Raw genomic sequence first — 12688 nt, 5'->3', positions numbered from 1 at the left:
GAGACCCGCTGCAGCCCCAGGGCATCATCACAGCATCAGAGTATTGTACTGTGTGCAGTGGATAATAACAGCTGAGAAGTAAGGTCAGAGAAGCCCAAAACTTGATTATAACTGCTTGATCCCTGCCTCATTCACTGCAGAATAGCTGACAGCCTTATCATGTTATCCCTACGCATTAAGGAGATGTTGATGTTGTCCAGCTCCTCTGTGTTGGTCTGTATCTCTTGACCCTTCTGAATAATTGGCTTGAAATGCCACTGCTGCTTTATTTTCTTTTTATATCTTACTGGAAACTGGGAAACAAATGTCCAGTGGACTGTATGCCGTGATTGTCTGTGAGGCTGATTTCTATCTAAGATGCCTTTGAGTTTAGGGATGAGCAGCTCAGTGGTGACAGCATGGCTAAGGTCTTGTTTTTCAGAAGAAATGGCTCTCCAGGCCAGCAGCAGGAGCCAAACGGACGTGAGTGTGCCAGCCTGGCCACGAAGGCAGCAGAGCCCCTCCACACTGGGCAGTCAGCAGCTGCCCCGCGGTGCTCGCAGCAGCCTGGTGCCCGTCTGACACGGTGCCCGGGCCATGGGAAGCTCTGGGTTTGAGCGGATAGCAGCGAGCAGCTTTGGTTCTGTGGCTCGCAGCGCTCTCAGGAGCGCAGGGCAAGCCCCCGGCTCACTGCTCTCCTGCTGCCAATGCCCATGGCCGGGGGGTGGCCCTGGCCAGAGCCCCCCAGCACCTAGGTGGCTCTGAGCAGCGCAGGGCCTCAGCTTCCTTCCCTGCTGTGGCTGCTCCCTGCTCCCCAGCAGCTCGCCAGGCACAGGCTTTTCCTCTGGGGACTGTGCCACGCTATATTAAACACGTATCTCCTCTCAGATCTTGTTCCTCCCAAGACAGCTGGCTGTCCGATGGGAATAAACCCGTCACTTGGCACAAAGCTCAGTGACAGGGCGTTTGTTCACAACAGCAGTGGATCCAGCTCTTCTCCTTCTGTTAGGGTTTTGCATTGACTGGCTCAACTATGTGCTGGTTCCTGACCTGCTCTATGTAAAACCCAAAGGGTCTTTTGGGTTTTTTTCTGTAGCTGCTAAATCATGGAGGATCTGGGAGAGTCAATGCAGGCAGCAGGTCTTGAATGTGCCACAAACCAAACCAGGTGCTACTACTGCTGAGCAAGGCCATGCTGGACGTGCCTCTGCTGTCCCCTGCCCTGTGCGCTGGGCCACCTGGCCTGGCAGCGTGGCACCTCCTTTCCCAGCTACTCCTTTCTGCTCTCAGCAGGCAGCGAACAAGCAACAAAGAAAAGCTTCAGCACCGTGTTTACCAGTGTAGCTACACAGATGTTCTGTTGGCCCCAGAGGAGCTCCAGCAGCCTGTTGTGTGTTCAGCTTTCCCCGTTACCTGCACACCAGGTGTGTGGCTCAGGGCAGAGTCCATGGCTGCGCTCCGCTGCGGGCAGGGGTGTTTCAAAGCCTGGCAAGCGTTTCCCCTTCGGGGCTGCCCCCTGAATGCAGCCTGACTTTCGGGGAGGGGGCTGATCGGAGTACCTAACAGAGCAAACCGCGCTTCACCACCACCCTATGAAGCGCGCACATGATTGGACCCCAGCTGAGGATGGGCAAAGGGGGCAGAGCTGTCTGAGCACGTCCCAGGGGGACGGCGGTTTGGGGTCGGGGGCCGGGCTCCCCCCCGCTCCCAGCCCGCGGCGGCCCCGTGTCCCAGGGCGGTGTCCCGGTCCGTCGGGCGGGTCCTGGCAGACGCCGTTCGGCTTTGGCGGTGCGGCGGCCCCAGCTGCCTTCGCCCTGAGCATCTCCCCCCGCCGGGGGCCGGGCTGGCCGCGCTCCGCCCGGCCGCTTCCAGCACCGCCCCCGCCGCGCCCGCCCCGCTCCCCTTTGTGCGGCGGCCCCGCTCCGCGCACTCGCTGCCCGCTCTGCTCCGCTCCTCTCGCACCGGCACCGCCCGGAGCCGCGGGTGCCACAGCCCAGCCCGCTCCGCGCCGGTACCGCCCGCCGCCCGGCCCGGCGAGCTCAGGTGGGTCCGGCCGTCGCGGAGCCTCCGGCGGGGCGGGCTGGGGAGGGGGCGGCGGGGCGGGGGTGCCCGCCTTCGGGTGTCGTGCCCGCACCGGGCGGCTCGGCGGTCCGAGTGCGGCGGTGTCCGCCGTGCCACAGCCCGCTGCTGGCGGGGAGGCGGCGGGACACGGCCCGAACCCCGCCCCGCCATGCCCCGGGACATCGCCCTGCGCCGGGGGCCGCCCGCATCCCCGGCCCTGGCGGCTGCCATGGCAACGCGGGTACCATGGTTTCCCTCGTCCCACCGTTGCCTGGTTACCAGCCCCCCGTGCTGAGAAGGATGCTCCGGCGGTCCGGCCCGCCCCGCTGCAGACCCTGGGGCACGCCCTGCCTGCCCCGGCACTCCCCGGGCCGGCTCTGTGGGACACGGGGATCCCGGGGAAGGGGGAGGTATCCTCTCCCGGTGTTTGGCAGCATTCTGGCTTCTGTTGTTAAATATTGTACTAACACCGTAGCAGTACATAAACAGTGGAGTGCTTTATCCTGGGAAAGCATAGCAGAGGCAGGGAAGAGCGTGTCTCTCAGGGTGTGTAATTAATGCTTCCTGCAGAAACAGATATCGGAGTCCATGTGGTGGAACTCGGATCTTGCAGGAATATTTCTGTGGGTGGGAAAGTGACAGGTGGTTTGTGTGGATGTGAATAAGCTTTGCATCATGAAAGAGCAGCCTCTTGGGAAAAGCTGCATGTGGACTTGAAGCTGTTCCCCCCATTTCAGCAAGCTCCCAGTGTTCTAAGGCACCGTTGGGTCCCGCTGGGACTTTTAGCCCCCCTGGGTGGTTTCATTCCCAGCTTGAAATGAAGTCAAGCCCAGAGAGTCCCTGCCTGCACGCAGAGGAGCGTGTCTCCGAGGTGGAGTGATGGGGAGCGCGCGAGGGAAAGCTGCCAGCAGAAAGTGCAGTCTCTGCAGAGCCTGGCCACCTGTTAGAGCGTTCGTGAGCCTGCCGGAGAACACCCCTGTGCCCAGGAGGCGTGGGGCTGGCTGCGCCTTCCTCTCATCAGGCTCTTATTTCACGCTCGCCCTGGAATTTCAGCTGCCTCCTTGAAAGTTAGCCATTCGGGTGACACATCGTGGAGTCACGGTTTTGCTTGGAGTTTGGACTTGGCTGCAGCGACAACTCCCCAGCATACCAAACCCGCATCTTTGTGTCTGGTTGTGCCCCAGTGTTTGCCTTTCGGGCTGTTGGTGTGTTTTCAGTGTGTAAAGCGACCACCAAGCTCTGCAGCTGTCGTGTCACTGTACCACCCACACCCAGAGCGGCACTGCTCACGCCAGGCAGCATGAAGGTGTCCGGCCGAGGGGCTGTGCCGCCCGGCTGTCCCTTCTCACAGCGTGCAGCCGCAGCGGTGCTGGCCGGAGCAACAGCCGTGCCCGGTGGGGACGGCTGTTTGCCTTGTGCTTGCTGGTGGTCGTGGCTGATGGCAACAGCGAAGGAGAGAATGAAGAAAATGTCCGCTCTTTGATGCTCTGCGGAGCGTGGCAGCATTGTGGTACCCCAGGACAGCCGGGAGCTTGAGACAGCTTCTCTTACGCTGCTGTTTCACTGTTTTCTGGTGATCTGGATTTCCCTCGCCACCAGGACCCACCAGGTAACCTCCGCTTTTGACTGACCTGTTTGATTCCCGTTGTGCTGATGCCCGGGGTTCAGCCAGCGCGTGGCGAGGGCTGGGGACAGCTGGGTGTGGCGGGGGACGGAACACCTGGGGCGGATGCACTGGTCAGGTCTGCAGCGCCTGCTAATCTGCTGAACAAACGAGGAGGGATCCGGAGCAGCAGGCTCCTGATGGGAGGTGCGGTGTTTACTGCCTCCCCGGAGCCAGGGGCTGGGATCCCTGCTGCTCTTGCTGCTCTCCCGATGCCGGCGCTGCCGAGCAGCCATTAGCTCGGCAATCATTCTGCTGGAGGTTTGCTCAAATGAAGGGCTGGCCTCGCTGGTTCATGCCTGCCACTTCTCGTTTGGGGAAACGTGTATCGTCAGGGTGGGCTGGGGACTGCGTGTCAGCCAGATATGGCTGCTTTGGCTAAGGCTTCCTGATGTTTTAGGGCCAACTGCGCGAGGCTGAAAGAAGCCCTGCAGTAGGCAAGTTTACTGCTGGGGTGCAGGTGAGGGGTGCAGCACAGGGTGCGCTCAGAGCCTTGTTCAGCCAGGTTCAGTGATTCCATGTGATCGTGAGTGCTTGCAGATATCGACCTGGTCAGGGCTGGTCTGTGGGGGTCTGTGTATGAGTCTCGTTTAGCAGAAACAGGGCTGATTGGGTTCCTGGGGCTCATGGAGAGGGTTTCCTTTGAACATCCCCTGCCTTGGGGAGACACCGCAAACCCGGTCTGCTCTCTGGCCAGCCTTTGAATCAGCACCAAATTCGGGAAGTGCCGTCCACATCGGAATGGCAAGGGCTGGAAATCTTTCCTTCTCTCTCATTTAGGAACACGAGGCACAACAACAGGAACGTTAATAGCCAGATTGATGCTGACGTGAAATGGCAGAAGAGCACATCTATGCAGAGCTGGAAATGTCCATTCACACATGCACACTCTTGAACGCTCCGGGCAACGGAGCGCGGCTGTCATGGTCTTGGGGGCTTTGCACAGAAACTAGAGATTTTAACTAGGTCTGATCTTCAGGAGATGCCCTGAGGACTCCTAACGGAAGGAGGAGGCTGCCCAGCATTACGCTGTGATGGCTGAGACTTGACAGGGCTGATCCAGGCAAAACAATGGAGAGGAAAATGGGCCTTCAAGATTCAGCCCCATTACAAAGTTACCTGCCTTGCTCTGGTATGATTTGCCGTGCTACGGAGAGCTGATCAGTGGGCAGCAGAGAGCAGGGCCGCCTGCCTGGGCCCTCCTGGCACCCACCCTGCCATGCAAATGGGCAAGGCGGGGGAAAAGTTTGGCGTTCTCTCTTAAAACTACAGACTGGGTCAAGGCGAGAGGGAAGGGGAGCTCTGGGCACCCCTGCCCCGCTTCCTGCGCTGCTCTGCCTCTCTCTGTATTAAGGCAGATCTCGCAGTTTTAACAGGAAAGAAAACATGTTTTGATCAAGTCTCCTGCAAAGCGCGCTGTGCTGCCCGTTCCCCGCGGTTTGCACGGGTCCGGGGCTGCTTGGTTTGGTGACTGCACCTTTGTGTCACTGGTGGGGAGGAAGCGGGGAGATTTCTGCCCAGCAGAGCAGCGCGGGTGAGGCTCGGGCTGTGCAGGGTGGCCGGGCACGGGGCTCCATGGCTCACCAGACGGCTGATATTTTTCTGCCGCCTTTGTGCAAAGGCACATCTGGATTCAGTGTGAACAGAGGGCAGGGAGTGGCGCCTTCCTGTCTTGGAACATTGCGGTCTGGAGGCGCAAGCAAGGAAACCGGCAAACCCTTCACAATGTTTGCTCTTCTCACTTTATTTCAGCTTCACGAAAAAGTGGGTGGGCCAGCTTGAAACAACCCAAAAAACCTGTGGCACTTCGCAAAGCATATGCTGCCTTGGAGGAGAACTGGGCTCGTTTGCACTCCAGAATGCTGTGTTTGTTTTTCTAGCAAGGACACTGCCAATCCCCGTGGTTAACTCGCGCCGAGATGAGTTTTAGTGTGCGGAAGTGTGTCAATTCTAAGAAGCGAGTTAGAAAAACAAAGAACATATGTGCGCTGTGCGCTTGCCTTGGCAAAAAGTGAACTTTACTGCGCTAAACTTGAGAAGCCAAACGCTGAGCAGAGGAACTGGAAACAACATCTGTGGGTGAGCAGGGCCCCCGGGCTGGCCCGTGTCCTCGGTGGGTGCCGGAGCTGGGACACGTTGGTGCTGCCAAGGCACAGCCAGGCAGCCGGCAGCGTGGCTCGTGTGTTTGCGAAGTGGCCCTGGGAGCCGTGGCCCGTGTGTCAGACCCTCTCAGCATTGCAGGCCCGTGCTGTAAAGCACTTTTGCAGGTGTCAGCGGGAGCAGCCCGAAATAGAGAAGGTGTGAGGGTGTCTGGCTGGTGTGTGATGGGTGTGGGGCGCTGGGGAGAGTGCGGCTGTCGGGGCCCCGTGTGCTGGGGGTGCAGGGGCTCAGCGCGGGACGGTCGGTGGCACTGAGCTGCTGCCACAATAGTACTCAAATAACGGCAAAATAAGCAGTAAAAAGCTGATGAGTGATTTGTTCAAAAAATAAAAGGCATCATTAATACACTACAAGAGCCAATTAATATCGTTCATCTAGCAATGGCATGTGCTGCGTTGCATCTACTTGTGCACATACAACACCCTCATATCGGGTAATGACACTGATTTTTGTGCTGGCAGCCTCGGCAGTAAATAGATAAAGGACATAGGAAAATGTGCAACTAGAAGTTACTGTATCACCAGCTGTTGGGTTCTTTGTACACGTTTCTGAGACCTGGTAATTATCCAGAATTACGTGGCTCTGCAAATGAGGGGGCTTGTCTGGGCACCGGGAGCCAGCGGCACGCTCCAGCGCAGCCCCGCGCTGCACAATGGCAGCAGCAGCTGCAGGCGAGGGAAATTAAACCCTCCAGCGTTCAGATAAAGCACGTTTACTTCAAAATGACAAGACATGGAAGGGGAGGGAAGGACGTGAATTATCATGGGACGCAACTTGTTATGATGAATAAATTGGGTTCTGGAAACGTGCTCCCTGCACTGGTGGGGTGAGCGCGGTGCTGGAGGCGCCTTCCTCCACAGGCGCAATGGGAGCTGGGTCCTGACGGCAGCACCGGGGACCAGCCGCAGAGCCAAACACCATTCCCGGGCACCTTCACGGCACAAACTGGGACGGGGCCACGGCAGGAAGGGTTCAAGAGCCCTGTGCTGGGGATCTGCATCCGTCAGCTAGCGGAATTCCTGCTCTGTCGAGGGCCCCTTGCTTATCGGCACTAATCCAGCGCAGCAGCTGCAGCAGCTCTGTGACACTCGGTGCTATCAGGGCTGTGCAGGGTGCCTGATAACCCCGCCTTGCTCTCCTGCACTGGCAGCAAACCCACACCATGTATGGCCACCGATCCCCGTGCTCGAGTGCTTCGTGCCCGCCCGGCGGCAGCGCGGCACAAACACACAGAGCCCTGCGGGCGGGCGGCACCAGCGCACCCCTGCGCTCGCTCCCAGGAGACGCGTCTGCCAAGCCCTCTGTGCCTGGCAAGAGGTGTCCCCTGCATGCGGCTACCGCAGAGGGACGGCCGGGTCCCCAGTGCCAGCTGGCAGGACGGAGGGCAGCTGCTCCCCCGGCCCCTCGGGAGGAGGAGGAAGGACGATGGGGGGCAGTTCATAGGTACCGTGCGTGCCGGCAGGGCTGTCCCTTTGCAGAGCGGTGGTGCCAGGTGTTGGCTGGTCCCAGCAAGGATACGTGTCCCACACGGGTGCAGCAGCAGCTCGGGGTGTGGGGACATGCATGCCCGAGCTGGCAGGGAGCATCTCAGCCCGGCCAGAGCGTTGTTAAAGCAGGCTGGCACCCCTGGGGAAGGGTCCGTGCTCCAGCCGGGTGTCCCCGTGCTGGTGCTTGTGAAGGGACAGGGACAGGCTCAGCTGGGAGGGGACATGGGGAGGTTTATGGCCTCTCCTTGCTGCTGCAGGTGAGTGCAGGGAGCTGGGGGGGGGCAAGTGTGGCTGCGAGCTCATGTCCCACCAGGGCCACTGACCTCGTTGTAGGAATGTGCCATAATTACCATGCTAATTGGGACAAATTCAAGCATGCTCTGGGTGAAGGGCACAGTACTGACCTTGATGGAGAGATCACAGCCCTTGTGCTGGCCCCGTTGCCTGCAGTGCAACCTTGAGGCTCCACCGAGAGCAAACCTAGCGGTGCAGAGGTGCTTGAACATATACCAGAGCCCTACAAAACGGTTGTCTGTCTGTCTGTCTGCTCAAACCCTTCTCCTGCCACCGTGTCCCAGTCGGGCTGGGTGCAGATGTGCCACCAGGTATCATGGTTGGCTCCTGGGTGTTTCCGTGGCTCCTTCCCCCAGCGTGGGCTACAAGGACACAGGCTGCCCATGGTCCCCCCTGCACCCCAGCCCCATCGCGGTGCCCCCCAGCCCGCCAGCTGATGAGCCGCTTCTCCCCTCTCTCGCAGTGGCCATGGAGGCAGCGCTCATCTTCCTCTGCTCCCTGCTGGTGCCAGCGGCCGTGGCAGACGGTAGGTGACAAGAGCTTTCAGGGGCACAGGGACAGCTTGGGGACAGCTGCTCCGATCCAGGGGGGCTGGAGCGGGGTGCGGGGCAGCACAGGGTGCCTGTGCCAGCAGGGGGGCTGTGGGGCTCAGCTGGGAGAGGAGCGAGGCACTCACCTCACCCTCCATGTCTACTTATCTGCAGTGGGCACCCAAGAGAAGGAGGAGGAGGAGGACCCCTTTAACTATGGTGAGCATCAGGGTGCACGGGGATGGGTGTGCGTGGGCGGTGGGAAGCAACAGAGGCTGCGCCCTCCCCGGAACCCCGCAGGAACCTCTGTGTGTCCTCCCCACAGATTACCAGAGCCTGAGGATCGGGGGGCTGGTGTTTGCTGTGGTCCTGTTCACCGTCGGAATTCTCCTTATACTCAGTAAGTTGTGGACCAGGCAGGTTCTGGGTGCGGGGGCCGTTCACCTGGGGGCAGTCATCCGGAAAGGCCATGGACCGTTCCCTCTTTGGCCACATTCATGGTGTTTCTCTTCCTTCACAGGCAGGAGGTGCCGGTGCAGTTTCAACCAGAAGCCCAGGTGAGTGAGGGCAGCCTGGTGGGAACATGCGTCTCCCTTGGACAGCCCCTCTTTCCCGGGCTCCCTCCCATGCCAGCAGAGTGGCCGCGCTCTCTGAGCATCCCCTTGGGGTGCCTGGTGCCTGAGCAGGGCAATGCTGTGTCGCAGGGCTCCTGGGGGCAAAGCAGCTGTGCATGCTTCCAGGACACCCTTCTCTGCATTCCCCTGTGCTGTTGGGCGTCCCACCCGGGATGGGGTGCAAGTCCCAGCCGCTCTCACTGTTCTCTTCTTGCAGAGCTCCGGGGGATGAGGAGGCTCAGGCGGAGAACCTGATCACTGCAAATGGTAAGGCCACCCGTCCCGCGTGCTCTGCTGCTGCTTCGGCACGGCACCAACCTGCAGCGGAGCTCTCAGCTCGGGACGGGGGGTTTGCTCTTGGCTGGGTGCTGCAAACCGCTCTGCTCTTCCCTTTGCAGCCACGGGAGCGCCGAAAGCAGAGAACTGAACACGAGCCATGCGGTGAGTCCCAGGGCGGCCATGGACCAGCCCAGGCCAGCGTGGGTGGCGGCACCAGGGCTGTCACAGCCGCAGTGCTGGGAGGGAAGCGGGGAGCCTGTGGGGCTCCAAGTGGCCCAGTCTGCTGGGACTGGGCAGCTCTGCAGCCCGACGCTGCGGGGATGAGCACTGGCAGGGGCTGTGGCAGGGAAACACACAGTGCTGGCCAGGTCCGAGGTGTCCTGTGCTCAGCAAGCCCCAGGCAGCCCAGCAGGAAAGGGAAGCATCTGTCCGGATTTTTGTGTGCATGATGTTTCCGTTCCCTGTGCTCCTCCACCCCAAAGTGGTTTTATTTTTAGGGCCCCTGGAGATCTGAGTACGAGTCCCCCGGGGCGTTTGGCTCCTCGCCTGCAGCCAGCACTCCCCGCGCTCCTGGGCTGTGCCCCGAGCACAAACCCTGTGTGGCCGGTGCTGCCGGTGGACCAGCCCCGTGCGGGGCAAGCGGAGCTGCTGCTCCCAGCCTGACTCGCTGCTCTCCTTCCGCGCAGACCCGCGGACAGACACTCGGACCGCAGATGCCAGCGGCCTGCGAGGAAACTGAAATCGCAGCAACAGGTCCCTTTAAGGAGATGCGAAGCTGCTGTGTCTGTGTTACCCTCTGTACTCCAGCACTGGTTCTCTGTTTACTAACCCGACTAAACTCCGCTCTGCCTCCCGTGGTGTGTAACGTTGATGTGAGATGACCATTACCTCTAGGGCTAGTCGTTGCTGATGTTGTAATCGTGAGTCTCTCTTCACCTCTGTCGTGCTGTGCGTGTGACTCGGGCTGTGTACGACTGGCAGGGGCTGCCCCCCGGCTGCCCCCAGCCCCAGGCAGGGGAGCTGCAGGCAGGGCGGCTCGTGGTGCTGCGGTTCACCCCGGCTGGCTCTGGGCTGGGCTTGGGGACCAGTCCCGCGGCACTTCGGGGACCTGCCCAGCATGACTCTGGGCCTCACGCTGCCATTTCAGCAATAACCCCCCTGCACACCCCCAGCCCCAAGGCAGCCATGGTGGGGGGCGAGTTGGGCAGGGACACCCCGTGCCTCAACTTCCCTCGGTGGTGGCACCTGGGTGCTGGATTTGAGGCTGAAGGGAGTTCCCCTTTCTTTGCTCAGCACTCTCTGTTTGTGTCCCTGGCTAAAGTCAAGCCCTTGTCTATGTGGGATGCTGTTCTAAATGTGAGGAAATACTGTGGTGGCAGAGGAGCCCGTGAAGTCCCCCAGCACGGTGACACTGTGAAAGAGGGCAGCTGTGCGGCGGTGACCCTGCCAACCGGCACACAGCGGCTCCTCGCCAACGCTCTGCCTGCCCGAGAGACGGAGGCGAGCAGGTTAACAGCCTCTGAGGGCTAAAGAGAAACACGGACTGAAATAAAGATCCTGCTTGTCTCTGGCAGGGAAGGGGCAGTGGCGTTCCCTCCATGCTCTGTGCCCTTCCTGATGCCCTGTTGCTCCCTGTGCTGTGGCCCAGGACACGGCCACCTGTGTCCGTGCTGCGTGTTGTCCCGTGGCGGTTCCGTGTCATCAGCCCCCGATGCCAACTGCCCCTTCTCCCCGCGGAGCAGCGATGAGCGATGCTCGAGCTTTGCACGTCTGAGCTTGCACAGGGCTGGCTGCGGAGGAGCTGAGCCCTGAGTCCATTGTCACCTTGTGTCTGCTGGTGGGTTGGAGGCAAACCTGCGCGTCTGACCCCTTCCCCAAGGCCATGGGCGTGCGGAACTGTGGCCTCAGCCAGGCCTGGGTCTGCTGGCTTGGTTGCGGGCACTTGCCAAGGCATGGTCAGCAGCAGGAGATCCCCAGGGCTGCATTGAAACATGTCAGAGTGCCGTCCTTGCGCTGGGAAGAGGTTCTTGTCCTCCGGGGTGGTTTTGAGAGGAGTTTCTGCCATGCGCACCCCACCATAGTGGCCCTGCCTGCAGCGTGGGCTGTGTCACCGTGTGCTTTGCACCCCTTGGTGGGGCTGGCAGCACGCTCTGTGCCGGGCAGAGGGACCACGTCTGCTGCACTGTGCCCCTTCCACTCCTCCTGGCCATTGCACGGAGCCGTGCTGGGCGCCTGCTCCGCAGCAGAGCAGACCCCGCGCAGCCCAGCCCCTGTGTGCGTCCCGCATCGCGGTGCCCATGCTGTCTGTAGTGTGCGCTCGGTGTTAACACGGAACAAAGAAATCCTTGTGGTGTGTAGAAATGGCAAAAATCCTGACTGTTGTAAAATAAACTGAGCTATTGTGTTTCCTTTTAAATAGGCGAGTGTGCTGCTGTGCTGAAGGACTGGTGTGTTCTGTGCTGTGACCTAAGCGGGGAAAGGAATAAAATGTCGTTTTTATTGGTGCCTGGCTGCGTCGTCTCAGAGGCCGGGGCCGTTCAGGTCTGGGGGAAGCGGGACCAGGGCTCCAGCTCTGTGGGGACACTGGCTGGGCAGGCTGGCGAGCAGCTTCCCACGCCGTCCCCTGCGCCGGCAGTGCCGGCAGCCAGGCTGGGGCGGAGGGGAGCGATGGCAGCGCGTCCCCCCAACAGCACAGACGGGCTTTGTGCTGCCCGCGGCAGGCTGGGCGAGCCCCCTCCCCACCGCACTCTTTTCTGCAGCCAGCAGCACTTTCAACAATGGCCAGAGACTGTGTGAAGGGAGCAGTGAGCCCGGCTGCACATCCCTGAGGGATGCGGGCACAGAGCCCCCTTGTCCCTTGGCCACTGGCACACTAACCCAGGGGCTGCTGGGCAGCGTCTCGGCTCCGTGACAGCAGGGTGGCCCCATGCAGCACCCTCCCAGGGCTTGGCTTCACCCGCCGGCACCGGAGCTGAGCTATCCTGAGCACCAGGCGCCCGCACTCCTCGAGCCCTGGGCATTGTGAGGGGAGCACACCCCTGCGCTGGTTTCCCCCAGCCACCGCAGCCCTAATCGGCTTGGGCGCGTGACTCCCGCTCCCTGATTGCCAGATTAGAGCAAACTGGATTGAACAGCCCGCCTGGCAGCTGGCCTTGCTGCCCAGGACCAGCGCAGCCCCGTGGGGTGCAGCATCCCGGTACCCATTGCCAGGCAGGGATGCAGCACAGACGTGGCCATGCCGGGGTGCTGCAGGGGCCCCCAGATGACTCAGCTCTGGGCTGGGAGGCACCGACCAGCCGTGGGGGACCTGCAGTGCCAGGCTGTGGGGACGGGGTGTGCCAGCTGCTTCTCTCCAGCAAAATGCAGTCGCAGCCTGTACCCGAGCCCATCCCTCTGCCCCCCGCCTCGGGCTCGCCTCTGCAGCGGGGGGTGAAGCAGGGTTGGCCTGATGTTTGGAAAGCAAGGGATGGTGTGCCGACCCCCCCCAGCTGGAATAGGGCCACCCGCAGCTCCAGGGTGCCCAGCTCTCCCCGCTGGCTGGCACGGTGGGTGCGCACCCTGCCCTCCCCTCCCAGGCCTCCTTCCCAAAGGCGGGCGGGAGCCCTGCGCCTCCCCGCGTGA

At 61.2% G+C, this 12688-nt stretch overlaps 1 protein-coding gene across 4 annotated transcripts; it reads left to right on the top strand.

Annotated features, from left to right (window-relative positions):
- The first annotated feature begins 1682 nt into the window (after nt 1-1682).
- FXYD6 (FXYD domain containing ion transport regulator 6) lies at nt 1683-11483 on the top strand. 4 transcript variants are annotated; one of them, XM_065040204.1, is made up of 8 exons: nt 1683-2022; nt 8108-8170; nt 8349-8393; nt 8500-8574; nt 8695-8731; nt 9006-9055; nt 9187-9229; nt 9565-11483. In XM_065040204.1, exons 2-7 carry the CDS (start codon nt 8113-8115, stop codon nt 9213-9215), a joined length of 294 nt encoding a protein of 97 aa, XP_064896276.1. In that variant the 5' UTR covers nt 1683-2022; nt 8108-8112; the 3' UTR covers nt 9216-9229; nt 9565-11483. The 4 variants fall into 4 exon arrangements, with proteins under 4 accessions (XP_064896276.1, XP_064896275.1, XP_064896278.1 ...); XM_065040203.1 differs by having other exon boundaries at nt 1789-2022; nt 9754-11483; XM_065040206.1 differs by lacking the exon at nt 1683-2022 and adding an exon at nt 2150-3649 and having other exon boundaries at nt 9754-11483.
- Nucleotides 11484-12688: the final 1205 nt, after the last annotated feature.

The sequence above is a fragment of the Columba livia genome, chromosome 24 (assembly GCF_036013475.1).
Source record: "Columba livia isolate bColLiv1 breed racing homer chromosome 24, bColLiv1.pat.W.v2, whole genome shotgun sequence".
NCBI classification, from domain to species: domain Eukaryota; kingdom Metazoa; phylum Chordata; class Aves; order Columbiformes; family Columbidae; genus Columba; species Columba livia.
This window is presented reverse-complemented; position numbering and strand designations above follow the sequence as displayed.

What these genes read in the sequence shown, in the direction of transcription:
- FXYD6 (XM_013372126.3), top strand. Translation starts at nt 7,030, where the DNA reads ATGGCCACCGATCCCCGTGCTCGAGTGCTTCGTGCCCGCCCGGCGGCA. An exon ending in GCCAGCGGCCGTGGCAGACG is followed by an intron (nt 8,171 to 8,348) that starts GTAGGTGACAAG and finishes ACTTATCTGCAG; the next exon opens with TGGGCACCCAAGAGAAGGAG. An exon ending in GGAGGACCCCTTTAACTATG is followed by an intron (nt 8,394 to 8,499) that starts GTGAGCATCAGG and finishes TCCTCCCCACAG; the next exon opens with ATTACCAGAGCCTGAGGATC.